Here is a 27,875-nt window from a genome sequence, read left to right on the forward strand (position 1 = left end):
AAAGGCGCCGTTTTCCAAACGGTCAGCGCTAAGCCTCTTCTCCATCTTGTGCAGTAGGAAAACTACAAGGAGGGTTCCCGGCAAAGCAAGAGGCGTGGGAGGCGTGATCGCCCATTCAGCGGCGGGGGCGAGAACTCGCCGCCCTCCTCACGCCCAGGGCGCGGCGAGTCTGAAGTAAACCCGTCGCTTGTCGGGCTGGAGGTTGGGCCCTACGGCGTTTCCCTCAGGCAGCGGCTGTTTCCTGCCAGGGAGGGGAGGCGACGGCGGCTGCTGTGGGCCTGGGGCTGCGGGGCGGAGCGGCCGCCATCACGTGTCGTGTAGCAAGGAGCGAGCATCCCCGGGACACGCAACGGCATTGCCAGCGAGAGCGGAGGTAACGTGGGCGGCCGTGCCGCTACGGCCGGCGGGCAGCTTCCTCTGGGGCCGGCACCGCGGCGAACGGCGGGATCTCCTCCCACCTTGGTGAGGGGACGGGATTAAGAGGGGGGAAGGATGCCGGGGAGGGAAACAGCTCTTCTCGGTTCAGGCGAAGGTTTCCGGCTCCTCTCCGCGCCGTTGCCTTGCTTGCAGCATCCGGTAGCTGCTGGCCTTGGCGAACCGGGCCGGCCGCAGGTGTGCGGGGTGGCAGTGCGACAAATAATCGTGTGCTTATGTGTTTTGAAATGGGTGCTTCAGCGGCAGCACCTGCAGATGCCTCAACCCCGACAGCCCCGGGAGGGCAGCGGCTGCCCCACTCATCGGCGCTGAGGCGTCCGCCTCCCACGGCAGCCTTTGCCTTCCCCGGGCTGTGGGAAGAGGCGTGAAATATGTTCACATCTAGACTTGAGGGCGGGTTTTTTGTTTTGATTTTTGGGTTGTTGTTTTTTTTTTTAGCCGTGTGTTTTATTTAGTTTGGCAGCAGGCAGGTAGGAGGGTTGGTGCTCAGGTTGCTTTATAACAGGATGTTTTTTTGGTGGCGGGTGCATGGAACTCTGGCTATGGGAGGGAACTGAAGTGGGGTTAGTGATACCCTCAGGCGAGCATGGTTTTGCTTACTGGCATTTGTTACTGATTTTGATTGTTCATGTGTTTTTGAAGTGAAATGCTATCTGTTTAGGCGTGACGGTGAGTTATGGCTGAAGAGTACACATGGGTATAGATTTATAGGTAAGCATGTGCCTTCTGGCATTACTTTTCCCTTCTTTAAGAGGTTTACACTTTTGTGCCTCAGCATTAAAAGTAAGATAAATTTGTTGAACAGTTATTGACCATTCTGTGTTTACATGGGAGTTACTGTACTAATCTCACCAGATGTTGCTCTCATTGCAGCTTCCTCATGTACTCCTAACCTTTCTTCTGCCTAAATCAAGACTGTCTGCCGCAAAGTCCCTGGTTGTGATCTTGCTTCTATTTTCTCCCTTGGAAATATAAAAATAAATGAGCAGTGTGAAGGATATAGTGGCATGTTGTTTTCCACTTGTAGCTAGCGCAGTTCCCTACCTTTAAAGTGACTTTGTTTCAAATCTGGGGTAATTTTCCTGAGGTGGATCTGTCTAGGGGTGGTACTTCAGGAGATTTTGAGAAGTTTCTGAGACCCCGTAACTGAGTATCTGTAAGCTGATGATAGGTGTTTCCCTCATTTCATATTTATAGTCTCTTTCAGGATTTGTCCAAACCTGTGGACAGTGTGTATTTGGTGAATATCTCTCGTGCATCAGTGTCACTGGTATTTATAGTCAGAACTTAACTGCTATCACCCATCCTCTTATCAAGTGAAACACTGGCACAGTAACTGCTCTTTCATACCTTTTTAGATTATAAACACACATTGTCCTTTTTTAAATTGGATGTAGCAATTCATTCTGTTTCATCAAAGGTTTATGCTGGGTTTTTATAGTTCTAAAGATCGTATGTTTGCATATATGAGCACAAAAGTCTTGGTTGAACGGATTAGATCTTTACATTGGGAATTGCTTTTGTTGTAAGGGTTTCCTGTCTCCTAACTGTATGTATGTCAGGGAAGTGATTCTTCTCTCCCCAGAAACAAGAAAAACACATACTAGACACACTCTAACCTTTTCCCACTGAAATATTCATACTGATGTGCCTAAATATATACATTGTAAGCCCCCAAAATACATAGGCTTTACAACCTTTGTTCTGCTGGGGCATAACTCCTTGAAGACTTTCATGCTGTTTACTTCTGTGGGGGAGTCTTGACTCTTACTGAACGGCCTATCATTGTGTTCAAAACCAGGAGTTTTACAGCTGGGATATGTGAATAGTCAAAATATGTATACAAAGCTGTGTTACAAGAGCTATTTTATGCAGTCAAGACATATGTGGAAGGTAGAGGCAAGAACACTAGGAATTTTTGCTAGTGAGCAGGTATTGTAAGATTTTTAGCAGTTTGGTATTTCTTCTAGGTCATTAAACCTGCTTGCAGTTCATCCTAGGTTGAACAAATGAGAGGTCAGCTGCTGTCCTGCTCAGTAGGAGAGAGGGGAAGTCTTGGCAGGTGGGTGTTAGTGCTTTAACTGCACAATAACCTTGGTTGGCTTCTTTGGTACATGGCCAAACTGTGAGAGGCCTTATCAGGCCTTAGTTTTTTGTGAGACAATGAAGTGATCCTAGTTACAGGTCATTCTGTCCTGATTTCATATCACGGCAGTGTCATGTCAGTTAAAGAAAAAAAATAAAAAAAACTTGGGCATATCAGCAGAAAGATTCCCCACAGCTGCAGTGATCAGCAAAAAAAAAGTTTAAGACTTGTATTGCACAAGGGTGAGGGATGAGGAAATCCTTATTAGCTTATGTGAAGGCGTAAGCCTGCCCTAGCCATAGCAGTCCTGTGGCAAGGCTTTGGCATAATTAGAGATTGCTGTAACAGTGTTTTTAGCTGCACTATTGCAGGATTGGTTTGTGTTAGAAAACAAACATTATTCATCTCTGGTTCTTCTCTTCCAAGCCTGTCTTCTGTTTCTGCATAAGCAATGGCCTTGTGACAGAACCATAGATTTTAATATATGTAGTGTTTTCACTGCATTTTCTCTATTATCTGCTCTACCTCTTCCTTTGCAGCTTTTTTCAGCTGGTCAAAGCTGCTGAATTTAGTTCCAGTTAAGATTAAGTGAAGTGCTTGTAGGAAAAAAACTTGTTTGTTATAGAGGCGGTGTGGTAAGACACCCTACTCGGGCAAGTAAGCAGTTCACACCCTGAAGGCTTCAGGGAGATAAACCAAAGAAGGTTAGAGAGAAGAATGAAATGCCAGATCTTGAGTGAGCCATTTGCTGCGCACACCTTCATGCAAATGTAGTTGTTAGCAGATACCTGAAGTTGGGAATAACAAAGGCAGACTCGGAGAGGAGGAAAGAATGTTGGGGGACGGAACAAGCCAGGCTGAGAGAGTTTGGTTGTTCTTTCCTAGGCAGAGTACGGCAGGAACAGTCAAGGTCATCCGTAACAAAGTTGCATAGAACTGCAGTTAGGTGCTGCTTGTGGAAGTGGAGGCGCTTAAATAGTGGCAGGGTCTGTAGTTCCTGGTCATTAAATGTACCTGTGAGCTTCAGATCGTGAGGTAAATTGAGGTGACTCTTAGGGGAAAACTGCAGATCTGACTTAATTTGAATGGCTGAGTTGTTTTGAATCAAATCTTCATAATGTCTATATATTCAAAGTCATTCTTCTGAGCAAGTTGTATATTCAAAGGTATCACAGGAAGAAATGAGAATGATTATGATATGTGGAGTAATAAATAATAAGCAAAACTTCATATTTTTATACGTTACTAGGTGCACAAATGCATACTGACCCTTCAAAATCCCCATATTGAGAGCTTTGCGTAGAATTGTAGAATGTTTTAGGTTGGCAGGGACCCTCGAAGACCCTCACAGCAGAGGGCTTGCAGCCTTCTCATCATTACTGTGCCTCCTTCTCCAATAGGTTTATGACTCTCCTATGCTGAGAACTCTGGAGCTGGCCCGAGCACTGTGGGTGGGGGTTCAGCAGAGATGAGTAAAGGGGCAGAATTCCCTCCCTCCACCTGCTGCTCATTCTGCTGGGGATGCAGCCAGGGACACGATATGGTCTGGGCTGTGAGTGCATGTTGCCTGCTGATGTCCAGCTTTTCATCCAGCTGCACCCCCCAGTCTTAGTTTACAAGTTTGTTGTTGGAATAATACAAAAGGAAAAAAACCTTTTGTAAAATTAGTGTTACCACAAAAAAGTGCAAAAACTTCCCTCCCCCCCAACTAGATCACCTGCTCTGTTCTAATTGACCCAGAGTTTTTAATTGTTCTGTTCTGTAGGAAGTGGTTGAAGTACACACCAAGGGTTTTATGAGGAGCAGGGCAAGTGAATGGCAGTGCATTCTAGTAATTATGTGGGGCCTGTTCTTTATACAGCTGATAACCTTCTAATCAAAGGTACACTTGCCATTTAAGGTGGCTTCAATACTAGACAGTTTATTGAATAGATTGTTTCTTACTTGAACTTCTATAAAATGAGCTTTACTCAGACATGCTGCTATTTATCAATGTATCCTTGTGCTAATAAACCTTATGAGCAGTAACTTGCTGTTGGAAATCGTAGGTGAATATCCTGGAGACTTGGGAAGAAGATGGCTCTTTTCTAAATGTCAGTTCTGAAGGAGAGGAAAAAAGTTTATTTCGTGTCTCTGGGTCTTTTCATGTACAGTGTGTACTCTTAGATAACTCCAAGAAATGGGGCAATTAAACTGGGAATAGTTTGACTGTTAAGTCAAACAGTTGAATTGAGGAGTAAATATCTCTTCATATTGCCCTTAGCAAGAGCCCACACTGCATTAATAATGCATGCAACCCTTTTACTAGATCACTCATAACTTACATGAGCAAGCAGAATAATTTAATAAGTCTTTTTAGTACTGCAATAAATCTATGTTCATGCTTCGAACTTCCAGCTTGGCCTTAGGGTGTTCACTTTTTGTTTATCACCTCACTTTGCTTCTATCAGTTCTTTCTTCCTTCTCAGCACTGGAATCCTTTAGTTATGTGTTTCCTTCAGTTTTGGTGGCTTGTTTTCTTAAAGGTAGAAGTTCCTTTCCCAGCTTGTTATATTGGAATTTGTCATGTGCTCTGTTTTTTCTGTTCTTTTTACTGTGCATGGGTTTACCTCTGTGCAAGAAAACACAGGAAGCAACCAGAGGGAATTTCTCAATTTGTAAATCATTGGGTTGAAAGGTGAAAAGAATATTTGGCAAGAAAGTCCTGGGATAAAAAAAAAAATAATGATTTCAGCTTTCTTTATTTTGTTTTAGATTGTGTTTTGGAGTCGTGGAGCATTCACAGTCTTTCTACAATGGAAGAAAGGACAAATTGTGTGAAGTCACATAGTTCACTGGCTGAATACAGCCCCGTCAATAAGCCAGACAGGACAGATCCAAGCTGTGAAACACAGGAAAACCACAATGCAATGCAACTGAAGAAAGAAATATCTTTGATAAATGGGATAAGCCTTATAGTAGGCAACATGATTGGTTCAGGTATCTTTGTCTCTCCCAAAGGAGTCCTCATCTATAGCAAATCTTATGGATTGTCTTTAGTAGTTTGGGCAATTGGAGGGATTTTTTCAGTCTTTGGAGCCCTCTGCTATGCTGAACTTGGAACCACTATTACAAAGTCAGGAGCCAGCTATGCATATATCTTGGAGTCTTTTGGGAGCTTCATTGCTTTTATTCGTTTGTGGACATCACTCCTAATTGTTGAGCCAACTAGTCAGGCCATCATTGCCATCACCTTTGCTAACTACATAGTTCAGCCTTTCTTCCCTTCTTGTGATCCTCCATACTTGGCTTGCCGTCTGATAGCAGCTGCTTGTGAATGTAAGTATTTCTTGAAATTCACTATGGTAATTTTACATCCAGGGTTAAGTTTTATTAAAACAAATCCTATAAACTCCCGGAGTTGTTGCATACTGAATCTGCAATGGTCTGAGTTAGAATGGGGAAAAGAATTTCCAGCACATGAATAACTTGCAGTGAATTACCTTTATTCCTTCAGAAGCAGGCTAAAATGTGGGAAAAAGGTTTTATTTTCCCCCTCAGAGAGGTATATTAAATCCAACTTAAAGATAGTTTTTGTGTGGTTTTAAGAGTTATTGGCAAAACAGCTCTTATGCCACAAATCTAATGTAACTTATTTTATGATAACTTCTCAGTGCAAGCATACTTAAGTAATTACTCTGGGAGGATTTCAAGAGACTGCTCAAGATTATTCTCATGATGAACTGTAACAGCAGTAGAAAAGTACCTGTCATAAAGCTCTGTATCAAGAGAATGAAACAGTGTGATTGTACTCTGTCTTGCTTCATTTTAGGCATTTCCTTATTAAAAATAGTTATATAAATATATTGCATTTCCAGTAAAGAGTAAAAAATACACTTCAAGAAATCTGTATGGCAACCCTTTGTCCTGCAGCGATCAGGAGATCAAGAGCTATGGAGCTGACATCCCTATTACTGTAAAACTTGACATACAGAGAACTTGTGGTTTTTTACTGCCAGGGCTGTGCCACGGGGAGATGTTCTGCTCCTTGCTGCTTCCTTTTAGAGGCAACAGGGAGTCTGCTGAAATAGCTCAACTGTTCCTTCTTACAGCTGTCTGTGTAGGACTAGAATATGGGAAACACAAAGACGGGCAAGTAGCTTGTACAACAGAAATTTGACCTCTAACTGCTTGTGAACGCTTCAGCTTCATGTTCTGCTTTGGTAAATTGATTTGGTGCTGTTGGGAAAGCTCCAATGTGCTGGTCCAGGTAGCAGGAAGAATAATCACAAACTTCTTCCAAAAGATCTGTAAGTGTACTTGGTTCTATTCCTGCAATCTTCCTCCTTCTCTTCCAAATGTGTGTCCACATTTTGTTGTGACAACTTGAGGAAAGAAACAAAGGATCTGTAGTGTCATGTCCACATTCCTCGAACAGCAACCATCCCAAGGTATCCTGGCAGAGATTCAGGGAGAATCGCTCTTCCATTTAAGGTATCTCACATCTGAGGGCAGTTAGCCCTTCTGAAAGGCAGTTTAGCAAAAAGCAAGAAATTGAGACAAAATTTTTCAATTTAAATGATTCTGTAGCAGATGTAGAAAGACAAGATGACAATCCTCTACACTTGCTGCTAAGAGGGGATTTAGCACCTTTTTCTTTAGTGGAGACATGTGACAGCAAACTCACTGATGGTACAATTTCGACAGCTCTTTTTATGATTTAAGTGCTTCTGCTCTGCTCTGGATGTTGGTGACTTTGCTACAGCTTTGTTTAGCTATTTCTGCTACAGCCTGCACTCCTCCCTGGCCTGGCAGGTCTGATACTGTGTCAAACCCTTAGCTCTGGGTATAGTTAGTGCTATATTTATGAAATGGCTGGTAGCTGGTTAGGTACAGGTTGTACATGAGAATAGCTGGGATTGTTGTGGGGTATGTTTTTGTTCTTGTTAAAATTGTAGTAGTAACAATTCAAATTGTAGCAGTAACAATACTAGATCTAATGTGAGATCAATCTTAGTCTTACACAGCATCACTTTATCAATCATTTTGGCAGTGGGTAGCAGCTGGTGCCACTGATCTAAACTTGACTGTACTCAGGAACTTTAAGTAGCTACATGATAATTAAAGTTCAAAGGAAACAGAACATGAGAGAGTAATTTTAGTAAAACAAAGACTCTCGATGATCTTTCTTTTTGTTTTTCTTTTGAAATGTAGGAGACAGAGTTTGAAGCAGAGACCAGGCCCTAACTCACTAAAAGAAGTTAGTTATAATTACTGCCAGTGAAGGTTGTTATTTAAAAAAAAGGCTGAAATAAACCCTGTGAGCAAATACACCTTGTAGATAATGCTGATCATTAATACTGAAGAGCAGAGAGGAGCAGTGTTGTTTTTTCCTGACGGCTCCCTGGGAGCTGCAGCAGTCCTGACTTTTGAAATTTGATACAACTGTTTTTTCCCATCCTCTTGCCAAGCTCAGTGGAATCCCGTTCAGCTATTCCACTTGCCCAAGCTGTGTAGTATGCCAGTGCCCTACTGTTGGGAGTATTACCTTTCTTTTATTGCCTTTTAAAAATTACTATTTTTCAGTTTGGTGCTAAGTTCATTTTTATCTTAATAATATCTTCTTATTATTGGAAAGGGAAAATGTTTATCACATATTTTAATTTTGTTCTGCTGCTACTTTACTCCTTAAGCAATCAAGTTTGGTTTTTACTTATGTGCATATTTAAACTGCATAGTGCAATAAAGTTGTTTGGAGGTAAAAAGTAGAATAGAATATAACCACTTCTTTATTAGCTACAGAAAAAAGATGTGTGTGTGGGGGAAATATTAAAACTTTGGGTTGGAATCAATAATGTAATGATAATCTGGATAAGAAAAATAGGCACTGAATTAGTATTTTATTCAATAAAGAATACTGGAGATTGTGAATCCTCTTCAATGTTCAGCATTTGAGTCCAGGCAGAGGTTTTCTGGCTCTCCACTTGAGGAAAAAGTAATAAATGCAGAAGCAAAATGTTGACAGCCACGAGAACAGTGTGGGGAAACTGATCATATGAGGAAGTTTAGTTTGCCACTGTTACCAAATATTTGAGAAATCTGAAAGTCTCATTTCTAGTTCCATCAGCATCTTGTGAAATAGGTCTGAAGCTAGTTTATTTTTAGGTAAAGCGAGAAATACACTCAGAATACTCATTACTGCCAGTTCTTAAAAATCCCAATTAACATTGCATTAGCTCCAAAGTGTATGCTATTTGACCAGATTCATTCTAACCTCACTTAGTAGTAGAGTTCAGTACAACTGGGAGAGGGTCTTGAGTCACTTCTGATCACAGTATAACTAAGGTTGGAAATGACCTTGAGGATCATCAAGTCCAGCCTATCAACACAGACCCCATGACTAGAGCATAGCACCAAGTGCCACATCCAATCCCCTCTTGAACGCCTCCAGGGATGGTGACTCCACCACCTCCCTGGGCAGCCCGTTCCAATGACTGACTCTCTCGGTGAAGAACTTTCTCCTCACCTCCAGCCTAAACTTCCCCTGGCGCAGCTTGAGACTGTGTCCCCTTGTTCTGGTGCTGGTTGCCTGGGAGAAGAGACCTTCCCAGCTACAACCACCTTTCAGGTAGTTGTAGAGGGCAATGAGGTCACCCCTGAGCCTCCTCTTCTCCAGGCTAAACAATCCCAGCTCCCTCAGCCTCTCCTCACAGGGCTTGTGTTCAAGGCAATAGCATATTCAGTATTGCACATACTCCATGGATGTTGAACTCGGCTGAGCAAGGAATGCTATGAAAACTTTTCAAATCCTCTTTTTATATCTTTGCTAAAGGAATTTCTGGGTAATCTTTTGTGGATCAGAATGCTGATACATTGAAATAAATTATTTCATGTGGTAGTTTCTTCATCTTCAGGAGTAGTAACAGAATTCAGCTGATGAGGGATAACAGGAAAATGGGTGTGTAATCAGAGAAGGGGAAGGTTTTTTCCTTCCATCTCTTTAAACAGTGTGTTTAGAGCATCTGTTTCCTACTGTTTTGTTTAAACCAGTGTGTTTTCACTACCAATGTAGTTTGCTTAGTTAAACCTAAGTATTAGTATATCAGGTAAGTGCATATTTAGGTTATAGTTGAAAATATTTGAAAAAGGAATTAAAGTAAATATTGTCCAAATACTCTTTGCATTTTCCTTTTATCCTTAGGTCTTCTAACATTTATAAACTGTGCCTATGTTAAATGGGGAACCCGAGTGCAGGATATATTCACGTATGCTAAAGTCATTGCTCTTATTGTCATCATCACAACTGGAATTGTTAAATTATTCCAGGGTAAGTTATAAACTTAAAGCAAAGGTTTGTATTTATCAGTTCAACCAAGTTACTGGCGCAAGACTATAAAATATGTTGTATGTGCTAGCAAATAATGTAGCAACTTTGAAGACACTAATAATGCCAGTGCTGGGCATTATCATAGTACTGTATCATGTGAATCTGTCCTATCTCAGTTGACTTTGAACTGGGTAAAAGAAAGTAAGTGACTGTTCAGCAATATTCCGGAATTTACAGCCTGCAATATGGAATCATAAAGGAAATGAAACCAGCAAAATACAGAGCTAGCAAAACAGAGTGGGAACAGAGAAAGCTGTAAGTTTCTGTGGGGAACATATTACTTCAGAGTGAGATCATCTGAGTACTTTTATTTTTTCATTTTTACAAAATGAATTTTGTGTAACTTAAAAATAAATGAGTGTGTGTGTGTGTGCCTTCCAGTTAAGAGGAATTCTGAACTTAGTTTCCTCCTTAGCCCTTCCTTTGGAGAGAATGTGTTGGTTTAAAAACTTCCCCCTGCATTTGAAGCTGCCCTAAAGGTCTTTCCTTGGTGTCCTTTGCTCTAGCCGGTTATTGTTGAAAGTCCATGAGCAAGGTAATTACTGCTAATGGAACATCCTTAGCACGTCTGACCATCCCTTGTTTTGTAGATACTGAGCTGCTTCACTACTAACTTACTTGTCATTATTTCCTTTGTTCCTAACTCAGCAGTTACTCTGCCGTGTCTGTGCCAAGGGAATAGGAGTGCCTGATCAGGATAAAAAGGAAGAAAGAGAAATAAGATATTTTGGAGGCCTCTAATATTTGCCTGGCCAGTTTTGATGAAGCCTGAACACTTCAGAATATATAGTACAGGGCACTATATATCAGAGTTACAGAGTAACTTGCCTTTCTGTACTTGTTTTCATCTGTCTGCATATGTAAAATAATCTGAATATACAAAACTGCCATTGATGAGCTTTGTCTTGACTTGCTTAAAGTCGAAAGAGGGCACAAGTTCTCACAAATACTGATGGAAAAACCCACATGCTTTTTGTCTTAGCTTGGGAAAAGTCTGTCTCAGAATAAAAATATCTTCTCATGATCATTCTCAGTTTTCTATTTTTAATAGCTAAAATTTAGGTTGTTGGGGGGTTTGGTCATAGTTACCTAAAATCAGCTGCAAAGTTTGTTTTCCACGTGGATTATATGATTGACAATGTAAAAGGATGGAGTAGATTATAACATATTTATAAAATAAAAACTACCCTTAGCCAGAGTACTGTCATTGCCAGTTGTTTGTAGCTATGTTTGAACTTAATGCCCCTGTACTGTTGTGCTTTTGTGGACAAAGGTGTTTATCATCCATAGGACATATTTTTTAGCAGTTTCAATGCCATGCTTGTTCTCAGGGCTGAAGCAGAGAACAGCACTGGAAAAAGAGGTTAATGTGCACCATTGAAGGAGTTAGGGTTTCTGAAGGGTTTGTATTTTCATTGCATCTCTTCCACACACAGGTTATTCATCACACTTCGAGAACTCTTTTGAGGGATCTTCTTTTGATATAGGAGACATTTCCCTCGCACTGTATTCTGCCTTGTTCTCTTACTCTGGTTGGGATACCCTCAACTACGTAACGGAAGAGATCAAAAACCCAGAAAGGTAAATGATGAGAAATTCCAGACTTCTATAAAATTACTCCAAGAATTACCTATTTTTCATATCCATTTGATTCATAATGCCCTCATGCTTGTCCAGTCAAAAGTTGCAATCCACAAATCCACATTTGAAATAGTGTCTTGGCTTTAATCTTGTATGATTGAGGTCTCTGCCAACCTTGGTGATACTGTGATGATGCAAAGTCCTTAAAGTGCCATCTCAGCTTCTTGTTGTGTTATAGACCCCTTCTAAATTAATTTCTATGTGGTTTTCTAATTCTGTTTCTCCTCAGCACTGAGATTCTCAGGTCTTTCACTCTGAGTGTGCAACCCGGAAGCAGAACCGGAACTCACAGTTACTAATTTAATGATTTATATTGATGGTAGTGGTGTGTTCGGTTTTTTGCTTTCCCAGCAGACCCAGCTGGAGTTCTGGGCCCCAAGCAATTTTTGAGGAAGCTTCCAAAGTACCTTTCACTTTTCTGCTTTGTTGGATTTTTGTTGGTTTATTTCTTACTGAAAACTATGTTCGTGGCAAATGCTCGTCCACATCAGCATGCTGTGTTTGGTTTCAAAGTGGGCAAATGCAAGTGTAACAGTTCTGCTTTCCCTTTTGAGATATTGGAATATCCATGCAAGCTTTGGGGGGGAAGAATGAGGCTGAGAAAAGCCAAAACCTAAAAATAAGTGTGCTTCTGCCTCTGCTTTGCAGACTTCCTTCTTAAGGTGCTGCAGACTGAGGGCTGTGAATTTCTCAGATTTAAATCTTACCTGTTTATATAGAGAGGTTTGAGATGTTTTCATGTTACTCTAGACTTTAATACTACTTTCTAGATATGTTTGCTAGTAAATGTACCACATCCTGGGATTCTCAGCACTGCAGCAATTTTGGATCTGCCTTCTGTACCTCCTTCTGCAGTTACACAGAACAGTTAGGGTTTTTTTTTCACTGCAGTAATGAGTGGAGGTGAGATCAGAGGTTTGGCTTAGTGGGTGTACCTGCATCAGCTCCAGAAGTAGATGTTAGAAGAAAAAAGCATTTACCAGGGAAGAGTGTAGTGACCTTCAGCCCCTTCAGGTTCTGGTTGTTCTAATTAACATGGCTAGTAGGAAATAATTTAAAGCATGTAAATCAGAAGGCTGTTGTTACAGATCTGAAACCCTGAAGTTAGGCTGCTTGAATAGTAGTCTCACAGAATCTCTTTTTTACACATCATTCAAGGTTTAAGTTATTGCAAAAAAAGGTCTGTGGGGTGGGTTGGTTGGTTGATTTGGTTGGTTTTTTTGTTAGAATTTTTTTGTTTTAAAAGAATCCAAGCTCTTCCAGAGATACCTATTCTGAAACCTTTATTCTGTCTTCATACCTTTTATCTCTAAGGTAAAGGATACAAATAAATAAATGTATTATGTTATTAATGGATTTTTTTTTCCCTGTGTTGTGGGTTTGCTTTGTTTTTTTCTGTTACAGGAACTTGCCACTGGCTATTGCAGTGTCTATGCCAATTGTGACTGTTATCTATATTCTGACCAATGTAGCTTACTATACAGTGCTGGATGTCGAGGCCATTCTTTCTAGTGATGCTGTGGCAGTGGTAAGTTGACTGTATGGTATTTTGCTATACCATTCACATCTCATTTTGAGGCACAAAACTGGAAAAACTCCTGCTTTCTTCCAGTACTTCACTCAGTATGAGAGGATGGAATAATTCATCACAAATAATTTAATCCTAAATAGAAGAATAATTAGTGTTATTATACATGTAATTTCATTATTACCAGATTTATTAAAACAAGCACAGATGCATCTTGTTGATGTCTTTTGCAAAGAGACTAATTAGACCTGTGCACTTTGAACAGAGTGTAAATTAAACTCATTAGTACGCAATTGTCTTCCCCGTTCCTTCATCCTGCAGCATTTAGAGAGCTGGAGCAGGACACAGACCAGTGTTCCACTGAGCCACATTCTCTTGAGCCAATAACTAGTGCCATGCATCTCTGTAAATGGATGTGTTGCAGCTCAGCTCTGAAAAAGTTTATCTTTGTATCTACTTTTTAATAACTTAAATCACTGTCTTCCCAGCCTCTTATTCATTTCAACAACTTCCAATATTTTGAAATGCATTATTTTCGTGCATGGTTAGAAGTTTGAATCCAATTAAAATATATAAGCTTCTTAAAGAAAAAAGCTGGTCAAAACATGTCTTATACTTAAAGCCAATCATTGTGCAAAAGTGAAGGGTTGGTTTGCTGGGTTGTTTTTTTTTTCCCCTGTAGCTAGTGAATTAATTGGATAGTTCTGGTTACTATATCCTTTAGATTTGGGACTTGGAAAATTTAATCCTCTTTCTGGTTATTTAAATTGGAGGAAAAGAAATAGCTTTCCTCCTTTTTTAGATTCCCAGTTGGCTTCTAAAATGTAAGTACTTAGACAATGGACAGAGAGTTTTAAATATATCCAAGTGAAGGGAGTATTCACTCTGTTCCCACAGAGGATTACTATGATTAAAAACTGGCTTAGCCTATCAGCAAATTCTCACGTCAGGTATTTAGGCAGATGGTTCCACAAAAGCATTTATTTGACTTCCTTTCAAATTTGAGAAATACTTACATTCAATTTAAACTTTTAAAATAATTTATGGTAAATGTGGGCTGTAACTTGCTATTTCAAATGTAATTATGCAGATGTTTATGTCAAAAGGTACTGAAAGTAAATAAACCTCTGTTCTTTGCCTTTTTAGCTGAAATATGGAAATACAAAATATATTGGGAAAAACTTGGTAAAATATTTCAGAACAAGGACATCAAATGTTTGATTTTCAGTATGCACATGCTAAGGAGTAATAAAATCTCCAGTAATGTATATTTTTGTTGTAGGATCAAGTGTCTCATATAAAGTACCTTCCTTCAGTGACTGTTTCCAGTTAATGAATCCAGACAAAACTAAGATTCAATACACAATCCACTGTGCATCCTGACTTACGTAAAGCAGCACACTACTGTGTTTGGTTTTTTTTTTCCTAGCTATTTCATTGGTGTTATTCCTTGACAGCAATGAAATTCTCCAATCTAGCCTATCCCCTAACAATATTCTGTGCCTGCTGTACATCAGCACAGAGATTTGTACAGCTGTTTAGTGAATGAGATCCGTGTTCCTGATCCACTCTGGGAGACTGGGGAGTGATTCAGTGTGGGCCTGTCTCATCTGTGGTGCTGTACACAGCAAGTGGTAGCACTGCAGCAGCAATAAATAGTGAGATAAAACTGCACTGACAGATGCCCAATGCCTGAACCTTACTATACATGTGAAACCCAAGCCTGAGTGTTTATGATTTCAAATACACTTAACTGTTCTTTGACATTGTTCTTGAATGAAAGTGAGTATGTATGTATTTCTCTCTGTGTGTATATATTTATACATATACCCATTCTGTGTAATTTTACATGAAATTGTAGTCCTCAGAGCTGGACAGGTCTTTCTCTCTAGCATAGAGTAGATGCACACATGGAGGAGACAAAAAGAAAACTCAATCTAATTGCATGCAGAGATACTGCATAACCAGGATAAGAACGAAAAGATCTTTATGATTTCCAAAGTTATTAGAGGCTTTACTTGTGCTAGTTTTAGTGGAACTTGACTTCCAAAGTCGTCATTAGAGTTGAGAGCTCTGCTTTTTCACCATGTCTCAGGATTGCCAGACACTTGCACTTAAAATCTTAAGTAATTATCTCAGTGAAAATGTCTTTCAGTAGAAGTCTCAGCAGCTGGCAAACAGTGGTCTTCTGATTGCCCCTCCTTGTGTCTCTCTTAGAATGGTAAGGTGAAAGTGCAGCTGAAGTTTAATGTTTAACACATGAGCCATTAAAGATTCCTTTTTATTGCTGATATGAATTTATCAAGTGTGGGCCTCTGGAAAGCTGGCAGTCAAGTGGAATAGTTCGCACTGAAGACCTGACATCACACTGCATGCTTCAGGGGTATTTTACTTCACTTCTGATGAGGTCCCATGCACTGAATGCTTCTGTGTGGTGGGGCTGTAGTAAGGGAGTGCAGTAGTTGCACTCGTGAAGATCATCTTCCAATTTAGTTTGTTCTAAAAGGGAAGTGCCCTTTGTCCCCAGTGCTAAGCAATGTGAACCAAAACCTAATGGCAATAATTTGGAAGAGTTGCTTCAAAAGTGCATTTGCAGTCCTAACTAGAACACTTAGGATGCACCCATAGTTCTCTAGTGAATAGAGGGGAGAAAATAAAAGAGCTGATTACTTTAATGATCTGTATTTGAAAGGCATCCTGTAATACAGAAATGTAAATGTTTCATGAGGACATTTCTCTGGGTGGTGTAAGAAAATTTTATCCTCAGCGGAATCTCTATGAGACTTAGGCCATTGTGGTCAGTGGATGAATGGAGAAAGGAAGTGACAATTAAGCCATTCAAAAAAAAGATGAAAATGAGCCACTTTGATCTGCCTACATACTCTGCATGTGATACATGATACAGATTGCTGCAGTTTTTTGCTGCCCTCGGTGTAGTCATAGGCTGAAAACTTACAATGATTATTTTTATACAGAAACATGGTATGAAAGCTGTTGCGTTTGGGCTTTTGTGTAGTAAAGCAGCAGTTAACTTTATAATCTTTCCTTGTTACTATTTTGGGAAGAAATAGATTAGCCTTCTCCTATTCACTTCAGTTAAGAGGCTTTCAGCTGGGAAGGGCAAGCTATTTCCAGTTTCCAAGTGATGAAAGTTTTACTTGAAAGAAATACAGTTGCACATCACACTGCATGGTGTTCATCTTGTTGGCTAGAAGATGAAAAAAGTCTTATCAAGGCATGATATGGGACAAAAGGATAAATGATGCTTTAGGATTAGCTTCATTGTGGTATACTTCTAGTGTCAGGCCTAAGAAAGTAATTTTTTTTTAAAGCTTTTTGTTGTTGTTGAATTAAGTAGCTTAGAAGTTCAACAAATGTTCTTCAGGCAGTTGTTGATCCTGTGGAAACTTCTTCCTTTCTCAAAATTTTGTGTCAGAGTTTCACAGCTGACTTTTGTCAGAAATAGTACCTCATTTTCCCCTGTCACTGAACAAGTGGAGGGTTTTGCCTCTGTGAGGTGTTGTAATTTTTGTTCGTGAAGAGGGCAGCTGGCTCTACAAGCACTGTTTGGCCTGCTTCATCTTCTGACAGGAAAGAACATGCAGATTGCCCGTGCATAGCTTGTTACTTGCTTCCTGTGTTTGGGCATTTCTTTTTTGACTGAGTTAGTATGATAGGTGATACTTGGCAGCTTACTTCTTTTGCTTGGAAAAGGTAACATTGATTCCTTATTGAAGCAAACAGTTGGTTGTCCTGCATAGCTGTCATCTTTCTTAGAGCTCTACAGCTTTGTTGGTAGACTCAGAATAAAGGTGACTACTTCAGTGGCCTCTTCGAATACCATCTTGCCCGTCCAGTGGTGATCAATCCAATTTACCTTGATGTAGTCCTATTCTAGAGCAAACTTGCTTTGCTTTGGCATGCCTCTCCCCCTGTGAACCAGGAATGAGGGAGGCTGTGTTTTAGCTCCTTTTTTCTTTTGTTGTGTAGTTTAGCAAATGTCGAGTCTCTTTCTTTTAACTGAATTCAGCCAGAAATTCTTAAGGTGCTCCTAGACCTTTTGAGTATCACTGCTCTTCTTTCATTTGGTCAGTCACCTGCTTCATTTCTGAAGAGGAAGATCTGCTTGTCTTTGGCTGCCAGTGTCGTGCCATAAAATCATGGCATGGAATGGTGAGGATTGAAAGGCATCTCCAGAGGTCATTGAGTCCACCCTCCATGCCAAAGCAGGATCACCTTCTTTGCTTGAACTAGCACTTCCTAGTAAAGTTCCTTTGGATGAAATGCACATTCTGTACCGTGCAATGGAAGAACCCTTCATTAAGGACGGGCAATTGCTTTCAGAAGAAAGCTGTTCAGTAAGTCATTTGCCTTCTTTCTTGGAGCTAGCCCTGAGGCCAATCTGAAAAGCTGAGCCAGAACTTTAAGAAATGCTACATAATATTTTCAATGTGGGAAAGGTTAGAGACATTGGAATAATACTGAAACTTTACAGATAGCTCTTAAAAATGCTACAAGCAGGATAAACACCCAAGACGACTCTAATCAAGTATCTTCAGCACCTCCATGAAGATACTAGACAAAACTATTTTCCTGTTAGAGCTGACGTCTGTAATCTTGATGTGGGCCATGCAGAAGAGACGTGTTACGTGCAGTGCAGATGCAATATATTAATGCAGTAGAGTAGTGCTGGTTTATCTTAACATAAGTTTGTACTGACTGGCTTAAAAAGGAAAAGAGAATTTCATGCTGGACCTTGCAGAGTGCTGCCACCTTCTTCTCCAAGAAAAGGCATTGCCAATAATACAAAGAGAGAATTATGTCTGAGCAGAATCAATCAACAGAATGGTGGTTGAAGCAAAAATTAGAGAAAACCTGAATATTTACACAGCTTGCTTTAGCACTGTTACAAATTTCTGGCTGCTTCCAGTTGATGTCCAGTCTCCTTCCTTCCTTCCTTTAATGTAAGTGATGTTAAATCTGATTTGGTCCAATTGCATTCAGTATCTTGACAAATATGATTTATGGCAATGGAAGAAGACTTCAGCTGCTTGTTGGATTTTTTTTTTTTGTATGCGTGGCTTCCTGATTGCCATAAATCAGAGTTTCTTTGTTTCCTTTAGGAAGTAGCTCTTTAAAGACCTGAGAAGCTAAAAATTAAGAAAACAGACTGCTAGATCTTCCTGCAATGTGGGAATGCATTTATTCTCTGCCTCAAGAGAAAAGTCAAAGCAGAACTAATTGCACTTCCAAGATACTAGTCAGTCATATATGTTAATCTCAGTACTGTTGTATATGACTCTTGGGCTACGTGTTGCAGAACTGAGCCTGGAAAAGTGCACATGTGCAATAGAATCTTGAAATGAGCTACTTTAAGAGGCTCTGGAGATGTCTTTTAAGTCTTCCTAGCAGAAATGCCTCATAATCTTTGAATACAGTTTGGTCTACGTTTCTTTTTCACCTTAGATAATGTTCTCTTTGCATATATCCATCTGATCACTACTGTTTGGTGCTTTGCCAGCCTAGCATGTGCTCACAACTCCTTACAGTCTCAGTGCAGTCTGACTTTTTGTGAGTGTCTGTAAGTGCACTTTTAATGTGCAGCCAAGTGTGATGGAACAGTTCTCACCTTGCAATTAATAACATAAATTTTGCTCTTTCTAATCATCTGTGTTCCTGAATTACTCGGTGTGAGGCAGTATCCTGTGTATTTTGTTGTGGCAGCTCTTTATGAGGGGCAGTTCCTGCTGCTTTTAGTTCAGCCTGTTTGTATAGAATTGCTGTTTTGGCCTTTAAAAGGACCAAAGAAAGTATTCTTGCAAACCATTCACAAGTTATCAGCTGATGATCATGGGATCAGACTAACCCAAGATAAAAATAAAGTGTAGTTTAATCAGGCATTCACATCTTGAAACAAAGCTGTAATTCAGTTTTTGGCCATTCTTCTGGGAGTAACAAAATAAGGGCAGTTCAGCATGGCTAGAAGCTTCTTCCTTCCTTATTATTCCCTGTTGGTGGTTTGGGTGGAAAAAAAAAATCACAACAAAAGGGAACAATTCCAGGTGCATGTCTTTCTTTAGTGTGCGTGTATGTATGTACATTTTAGATGTCCAATGGATGGGAGGGCATAAAAGGACTTAATCTGTAACTACAAGTGCTGTATCAGCCACTGAATTCTCTTACTATTTCCTAGCTGTTAGAAGCAGTTATAGTTCAAGTCTGGACTACAGGACTTGTCAGACTGTAGCAGAGATGACAATTTAATCTCTTAATCCTTCTTGCTCTTTAGACTTTCTCAGAAGAAACCTGAGAAGAAATCCATCCCCATAGTGGTGGCTTTCTCCTGTTATGGTGGACTAAATGCTTCTGCTATAGCTGCCTCCAGGTAGGCTCCTCTGTCATCCTCCGCATACCCTTGCGAATGCTCCATTCTTCCCCTGTTGCCAGCTCATTTGTTTTCATAAATGCACTTCACTGCTCCCAGAAGTGGTGGTAGTTAAAGCGGAGTTGCTCAGGTCTAGCTCAATGGAGGATCCATGGTTGTAAAATGGCAGTTTTAGCAGAAAGCAGCCACTAACTCTTCCCTCCTTTTTTGTGTTTGTTTGTTTTTTTTCTCTCTTGATGCACGTAGTTTGTGCTTGATAACTTGACTGCTTTTTGTACTTTTCTCTGCCCTTCTGTCTTCTGTGAAATAACCCTCTGCCATGCACATCGTTGAATGCTATTTGTGGCCACTTTTACTGACACTTCATTAGTGCTTTCTGCAGGAAGCACTCTAGAGATCTTTGGGCTTGTTATTGTTTAGAAGAGAGTAGAGCTCAGCTTTGGCAAAGACTTTTTTTGGCAGCTGTTAAAATGAGTGTTGAAGGATTAGTAAGTATGCTCTGAGACACAAGAGTATTTTTATTGTCTGGGTAGCAATACATGAACTTGGCTGATTTTTGTTAGAAATGAGGGTGAAATCTTGTCACAAAACACTTGTGTAAAGGTGGACGGGTCTTTGCTTGTCATGGTAAGCTAGTTAACGTCACTAGAAAGTTTAGCCAAACTTCAGATACCTTTCAACTTTGTTTTGCTGAAAGGTGATTCTGCAGGCAGAACTATTTGGCAAACCAAGCTGAACTTCTTAGGTCATTCTGAACTAAAATACTCCTTTGCATTACCTCACTTAGGGAAAAGTTAAGCTCTTGAAGCTAATGCTCCACCCTTTGCTCTCACAGGAATCCCAGCTACAATATTAGAACAGTGTTTGGTAAAGGTTGTTGCTAGATTATTCACTCTTTTGAAGACTCTGACTCTTACAGGTCAATTATTTAGGCATGGAGCTGGATCAGCAGTTGTTACGCATTATATAGCTTGTATCCAGAAAGCACTGGAGTCTATAAGGTCTTGATCTGTGTATAATTTGTGGCAGTGATACCATATCTTTGCCTTAACCCTGTGGTTTCTACTGCTCATATCAGTGCTGTTTTGCAGGATGTATGAAACAACATTAGCATACCTTAGAAAGATTGGATGTACATTATAGGATAGAAATGGCCTCTGAGGCTAGTCCCACATCTGACAGTCCACACTGGCCCATTACTAAATGTTCCAAAGGGAAATGGAAAATGCTTGCAAAGAGCAACTGCCAGCTTGCCCTTTGAGGGGAAAAAGTTTCTTCAAATGACCTATTAGCTAATTTGCATCTAGCAGCATAAGAGCACATTCATACATTTTCTTCTTCTTCTCTAACTTTAGCTGTTAATGTTATTTATCTGAATGCTTGTCTATTAGGCAACCATACTAAACATCTTAATTCTCTAACATCTTTTTTGAGTTCTGTATCTTAGCTTTGTATTATAAATAAATAAATCCTTTACCAGTTTAAAGTGATTTCATTTGCTGTTTGGTTTTGGAAATCAGCAACCCAGGTCTAAATCATCCTTTAAAATATTAAAACATTTGCCTATTACAATTTTCATCTTGTCCTCATTCTTCTTGTGAAGAAGTCTTAATTCATTCACTGCATCATTATGGGTTATGCTCTGCTTTAGGAGACCAGGTTTCACAGCTGCATCTAGATCCAAAAAGGATCTGAGAAGCACAGTGCTTTCTAGCAATTATTTGTTCTTGACCAACAGAAATCTTTTTATATGATAAATGTAAATCACTAGTTGCTTGTTCAGTTTCAATTGACTGAAAATGGGTAATGCATGGCATACAGAGCACATTTCTTATGGCATGGTCTTTTGCTAAATTGATGTTCTGATTTCAGCATGAAACAGGATTCATAGATGAATTAGTTCCTCTATACTTTTCTTGTGCTGGCTTGTATAATTTCTGTGGGAATCTATAGATGTGCCTTTTTCCATCCCTGCCTTGAAGCTGCATTTTGAGGGAAGCTGCATTTTGAGGTCAGGAAGAGAGGTGCTTTATTAAGACTCAGGGTAGTTAACACACTTACCTATTGGCAAGACTCCCAGTGAAGTGATTATATGCTTTTGCTTTGTCCCTTAGCAGCAGGAAATCCTACTGCCAAGGCTCAACTAGATTACACAAAAGGATGGAACAGATTTTACTTTTTAGTGTAGATGATGGTATACAGCTAAGTAGAGTTGGATGCTGAACTTAAAAGTGCTTTGTTCAGCATGTTTGTAACGCAAGTTAGTCAATGCAGACAAAGAACAGGCAGCTTCAGCTGGCCAGGTTTTGTTTTATGTCAGTAGATTTTTCTCTAATTTGTGGTTTGAGGATCGACATTGTATGCAGGAGTTTGCCTCCTGAAAATCAATCACTCATTTCACACACACACAAAAAATCCATATTTTTACTTTCTGTATGCCTTTTTGACCTACAAAAATCCTTCAGAAAATAGATCCCAATGCACTGCTCCTGGTGATCTTGTTCTTGGCATAATTCAGTCAAAATTTGGCCATTGTTAATTTTAGATGACTTCATATGCTACAAACAAAGGCTAGTTCTCAACATTAATCCACTCTGACTGTACTCCATAGCTCATAAATATTATGACAAGGACCAGTCAAAGGGGAGGTCAAGGCTGTGGTGTTTCATAATACACAAACATGAAAAACTGAAGGAAGAGTTTTGTAATTGAGAAGACAGACCTGCAGAAACCTGAACTAGTATATATGCTTATTATGCCTAAGTAGCTTAAAATTGGTAAAGCAGCAGAACCAAGAAAGTGATTTAACACGAGGTTCATAAAAATACTCATATTACTGCTACCTGCTGAGGTGTTTCTAATGTTCTAACACAAAATCTTTGGGGTTTGTTTGAATACCACTTATACATAACGATGTAGCTTTCTGTTTCTATAAATAGTGGTTTCATGCTGTCTGATCTAGACATGGTCCTTTTGTTACAATGCCTTCTATAGAAGAAATCATAGAAGTGATCGAACAGTTGGCAGAATTGGGATATGAAGGCCCAGAAAATCCATGGATGAATTTCTGCCTAACTCCAAATATGCTGATGTTCAGGCATGTAGAGTGCTCAAACTGAGATGAGATTTAGAGTAGCTGTCAGCCTTCATGTTTTAAATTTCAATTTCCTCATTTTTCAGACATTTTGTTTGATATTCTAAGTCTCTCTCCCTTTTGTTCTCTATCCAGGAGGCTGAACAGAATTGACCAGGACAGTATCTTACAAATTTTCATGATAGGTCCCAGATCACTGACTATTGATGTTTCTGAGCTGCTGGCTGTGACGCTTTGATGCTTCTGGTTTTTTGGAGCTCAATCAATTTCTAGAGCTCAGTCATGGAAAGTCACCACAATTAGCCTGCAGTATTGTCTTGCAAAATTAACTAATGACTGCTAACAAGATACTTGCTCTGTCCTTTGCCGCCTTGTGAGGGTAGAGCCCTCCTGGTGGAGCTAAAGCAAAAGATCATGTTGCTTAGGATACTGAAGAAGGGAAATAGACACTGTTCTAGGAGCCTTTTATATGTAGGTGTGATGGTGGTTATGTTTACCATTTGCCATGTGACACTTCCCTTCTGGGATCTGCAATGGTATTTTTGTGCTTGATTCTCTGTGGTTACTGTGTTACACTTGAGTTCTGTAGTTCAGTTAAATAATAAAATGTATGAAGATGGGTGAGAAGATTCTGAAAACATTTTGTTTTCCTTTGTGAGCAGAAAATACGAATTCAGGTGCTTGACTAAAGAAGTTTGTGCTTGTTTAGACTCCATAAGTAAACTTAAAAAGCTGTGTGCTTCTTTGAGCTGCATTATGGATTGCCCTTATTCTGTTGATATTTTTCTATACAGACTTGTGATGAAAGCTTTGATGTCACTGTTTCACATATACTTTACTGCAGATATTTTCATGTTTCCTTTTTCTTTTCCCTTTCATCAGACCTTTGCTGACCAGGTGTTTGGTATCTTCAGCTGGACAATTCCCATTGCTGTAGCCTTTTCTTGTTTTGGTGGACTTAATGCTTCCATTCTAGCATCATCAAGGTAGTGCTTATCTATTTGATGGATGTTCAGAAGTATTTTGTGCATTACTGCTATGCTTGTCTATTGTGAGGGTGGCAAAAATATTTTTGTAATGGAACTTATAATGAATAAGCACAGTAAAATAAAGCTCTCTGTGTGTGCATACAACCCAAACACTGCCTTACTTCCCCAAAGCTTTCCTAGCTGTGTGCTGGGCGCAGTTCAAGATCAAATGTGTGTTGTCTGTGAGTCCTGAGGCCTTTTGCTTATTTGAGTTATCTTCCATTTTACTTAATACACCAGCAACTTTTTGTTTTCAAATGTATTTACTTAAAACTTAGTGACTTGTCAAAGTCACTGTATTTTAAGTTTTTTTCCAAGTGAAAAGGTTTACAGGTTGCTACCACTATTAGTAAAAGCAGCACAAAGCTTAGGCTACAGATAGATGCTTCCCTCTGAGCACTGATTAGCAAGGCAACTAGTGAAAGTTTTCAATAGATTTATTCAGGTGTTTTGAGACCCTTGTTGTCCATTGAATGTATGTACAGTGCCTCTGCACTGAGAAAAGTCTGAATGTGATCTGGTGAAGTAGTCTCTATAGAACTATTTAAAGATAGTAACAGAATTCTGTATGTCTTTTGAGCATGTGGCTGAGTGCCTTTTTAGAGACCTGACAATCTCTTCTGGTTGGGACCAAATACTTCTGCTATAAGCTAGAATGTTTTCAGTGGTATAATTACTTGCTTTTAGTAGTATTTTCTTTGCTTTTTCTATGATACATTCTTTCTCACCTGTGGCCTTTTTGTTTTTTTACCCCAGGCTGTTTTTTGTAGGATCTCGGGAAGGTCACCTTCCTGATCTACTTTCTATGATCCACATAGGGAGGTTCACACCTGTGCCAGCACTGCTCTTCAATGTAAGTTAGTGCTTTTCAGTTCTTCAGATGTAACTGTGAGTTATAAAGGAAAACTTTGACAAATCACAAGAGAGAACTTCAGATTCACTGTCATGAAAGTGATTTCTGGGAGTGATTGATTTTGGTTGGTTGGTTTTTGTTTAGATTTTGGGGTGGTTTTTTTAGGCATAAAATCATGCCATACACCAAGAAGTATCAGATGGTACTCTAAGGCAAAAAGCAGCATAAACAATAAGCTTCAAACGTCTCTTGTTCTTTTCTGACAGTGTTTTATGACCCTTATTTACCTGGCTGTTGAAGACGTCTTCAAGCTTATTAATTACTTCAGTTTCAGTTACTGGTTTTTTGTTGGTCTGTCTATTGCTGGGCAATTATATCTGCGGTGGAAGGAACCAGACCGACCCAGGCCTCTTAAGGTGATGTATACTTGGTACAGAGTTGTTTTAAATCCTTTTCTTCCATGTAATGTGAAAGTACTGTCTAAAATCTGGACCATATATGTCCAGCTACAAACTAGAGAAGGGCAGATTTAGATTGGTTATCAGGAAGAAGCTCTTTACTATGAGGGTTGTGGAATACTGGAACAGGTTGCCCAGGGAGGTGGATGAGGCCCCATCCTTGAAGGTATTCAAGGTAAGGCTTGATGAGGCCCTGGGCAGCCTGGTCTAGTTGAGGATGTCAGACTAGATGACCTTTGGAGGTCCCTTCCAGCCTGGACCATTCTATGTCTAAAGGTCAAACATTGATGAGGACTTAAAAGCTGCTTCCATTTTACATTTTATCATGAAAGCCAGGTTGTCTGCCAGATAAAAAATAAGCGATAGTTGTAGTATACCTTAGTTCAATGCATATCCCTTCTCTCAACTGGAGAATGTCCCAGTTGGCTAACAGAGTAGTTAGCCTTTTTCCTTGGTTTAGGAATCTCTAATTAGGAATGCTTAAGTTAATTAATTCTGTCAATGTGGAGCACATTTACCTCTGATGGTGTTTCCATTCAATAACTGAACCTCTTTTCACCTCTCAGACTAAGTTGATACTCTACAGGAATAAGTCATGCTTGCTTCCTGAGGCTTTTTTTGGATTTGTCTTAAAAAGACTTCATGCTGCCATACACTTCCTTTCAACACAGCAGTTGCCATACTTGATTACTTTTTCTGTTTGTAGTAGCAGTTCTGTCAAAAATGAATTCTGTAACTTGCTTATGGTTCCAAGTAGGCAGATGGGCAAGAGGAAAAGCAGATAATTTCATAAAGTGGGATTGAGAGGGAAGTCTGTAACTCTTCACTAAAATGTTTGTAACTGTAGAAAACAGATATTTCACTAACAGTCTTTTCTGTTTTTCTATCTCCAGCTGAGTGTGGCTTTCCCAATAATATTCTGTCTATGTACAGTATTTCTGGTGGTAGTGCCACTCTATAGTGACACTATAAATTCATTGATTGGAATTGCCATTGCTTTATCTGGAATTCCAGTCTTTTTCTTGGGAGTATATTTACCTGCATCAAGGAGACCTCAGTTTATCAACAAGCTTGTAGGTAAGTTTCTCTGTAGGTGGAGATGTGGTTAGGAAAGAGGGAAATTAAAAAGTGCATCTGGCTTTGTTGATGAAAAGGGGTTTTGTGGTCAGCTGACACCAGCCAGCACCTAAGTAGCCACATAGCTTTTTGCTCACCAGCACCCCTTCAGCAGGATGAGAGAGAAAATAGGAAGAACAAAGGTGAGAAGATAAAGGTCAACATAAAAGACAGTGGAGTAATTGAAGACAAGGAGGGGGGAAATCCAAAGGGATTGCACAAGGGGAAAACCAGAAAGCTTTGATACTGTGCCAACACTGTTCAGCAATAGCCAGAGCATCAGTGTGTTACCAGCTGTGTTTGAGCCACAGATCCAAAACACAGCACCATGTGGGCTGCTACAAGGAACACTAACTGTACTCCAGCCAGACCCAGTGCACTGATTTTGTACGTGTTTTTGCACCCAGGTTATATTTGCTGCATGTTTAAAAGACCATCCACTTTCTACATTGCTCTTTATACATTGCTCTTTAATCAAGCACATGAAAAGTCTTTTTCTTAAGCAAGGTTGAGAGATGACTGTAAAAGGGGCTGGACATTCTTGGTAATGCAAGCTAACTGCCTTGCTTTACAGAAGTGGGTGTTTGAAGATAGATTTCTTTTCAGTCACAGGCTGGTATTTTGCCAATTGCTGCAGTTAGAGCAGACATTTTCCTTCAGCAGTGCACTGCTGTTATTGTTACTATGTGACAAGGTCATGATGGAGGATGTGGGGAGGTTTATAACATAATCTTAGAATACAACAGGATGTGGTGCTGAAGCAGCTAGTGAAGCTGTAAATGTGTGGTAATCTTGTCCCTTTCCTGGGTGCTGTTTGTTTTGGTACTTTATTGTCCCAGTTTTATGCTCTTGATTTTTAGAGAGAAAAGATTTTTCACTTCAGGTGCACAGCAGGGTGCCTAAGAACAGCAGCCTAGCACAGCAGCAGAAGAGTTTTAAACATTTTCTGTTTTAAAAAATTGAGTGGAAGACACTTCTCCTATTAACTTCTATTGTTTGTTTCCCTTAAAAGAAGTGAGGCAGCATTCTTGACAACAAACTTTCATTAGTCTGATGCATGTTGTGGTGGCTGTTCTTCTGACTTCTCTCCAATTTCCTGTGCAGGTGTAGTCACACGGAACATGCAGCTGCTCTGTTACTGTGTTTTAACAGAGATGGACCCAGCTGAAGAAAAGAAGTTAGAAATCAAATCCAACTAAAATTTTTAAGGCATTACAAGAAACAGGAGGGAAGATAAAACAATTCTGACAACAAAAGGGAAGAGATGGAACTGGTAAAAAGAGGGGAAATCTTTTCCAGTGGTCTTGAAGAAACACTGAAGATGTACTTACTTGCAGCTGAACTCCAACCTAGATTGTAACAGGTCACCCTCCTCAACTATGGCAAATTTTCAGGGCGTTTTCATTGGGTGATGATTACCTACTCATTTCAGGCACACAAGCTACACATCAGTACTGTTCCTTCATCAGAATTGGTATGAAAATGGTAAGAGCTAATGGATCAAATTAGGTTTCTGCAGAGCCAGGTGGTGAGGTAATGCATTTTTAAGTCAGACTGAACCCCACTCCAGCTTGAGAGACCAGAAGACATTTCCATCTTAAAATCTGATGGATGTTTGCATGAAATGATTTGCTGTGCTATCTCAGTTCTTATCTCAGAAGACCCCTGGTCACAACAAACTGCCTAAATTTGTCATTGTTAGCAGAAAAATGAATAAAGTTGTGCTACATTATTTAAAGACTGAACCAACCTTTCTTCCTTAAAGATGAGCACTTTATTCTGTATGCTCTGCTGTTTTTTTCTCACAGTGATACAAGAAGAGGGAATGGCCTCAAGCTGAAGCAGGGTAGATTTAGACTGGACCTAAGGAAAAAAAATTTCACAG

At 39.8% G+C, this 27,875-nt stretch overlaps 1 protein-coding gene across 8 annotated transcripts; it reads left to right on the forward strand.

Annotated features, from left to right (window-relative positions):
• Positions 1 to 197: 197 nt before the first annotated feature.
• On the forward strand, positions 198 to 27,728 carry SLC7A6 (solute carrier family 7 member 6). 8 transcript variants are annotated; one of them, XM_068150461.1, is made up of 11 exons: positions 198 to 462; positions 1,078 to 1,146; positions 5,276 to 5,839; positions 9,702 to 9,827; positions 11,324 to 11,468; positions 12,933 to 13,056; positions 23,418 to 23,521; positions 24,320 to 24,416; positions 24,683 to 24,832; positions 25,768 to 25,951; positions 27,095 to 27,728. In XM_068150461.1, the coding sequence occupies exons 3-11, from the start codon at positions 5,317 to 5,319 to the stop codon at positions 27,187 to 27,189; spliced, it is 1,548 nt and encodes a 515-aa protein (XP_068006562.1). In that variant the 5' UTR covers positions 198 to 462; positions 1,078 to 1,146; positions 5,276 to 5,316; the 3' UTR covers positions 27,190 to 27,728. The 8 variants fall into 8 exon arrangements, with proteins under 8 accessions (XP_068006562.1, XP_068006563.1, XP_068006566.1 ...); XM_068150462.1 differs by having other exon boundaries at positions 198 to 373; XM_068150468.1 differs by having other exon boundaries at positions 214 to 462; positions 1,097 to 1,146.
• The last annotated feature ends 147 nt before the right edge of the window (positions 27,729 to 27,875 follow it).

This window comes from Melanerpes formicivorus, unplaced genomic scaffold (genome assembly GCF_026170545.1).
Source record: "Melanerpes formicivorus ecotype bairdi unplaced genomic scaffold, bMelFor1.0.p_v2 SCAF_20, whole genome shotgun sequence".
Lineage (NCBI taxonomy): Eukaryota > Metazoa > Chordata > Aves > Piciformes > Picidae > Melanerpes > Melanerpes formicivorus.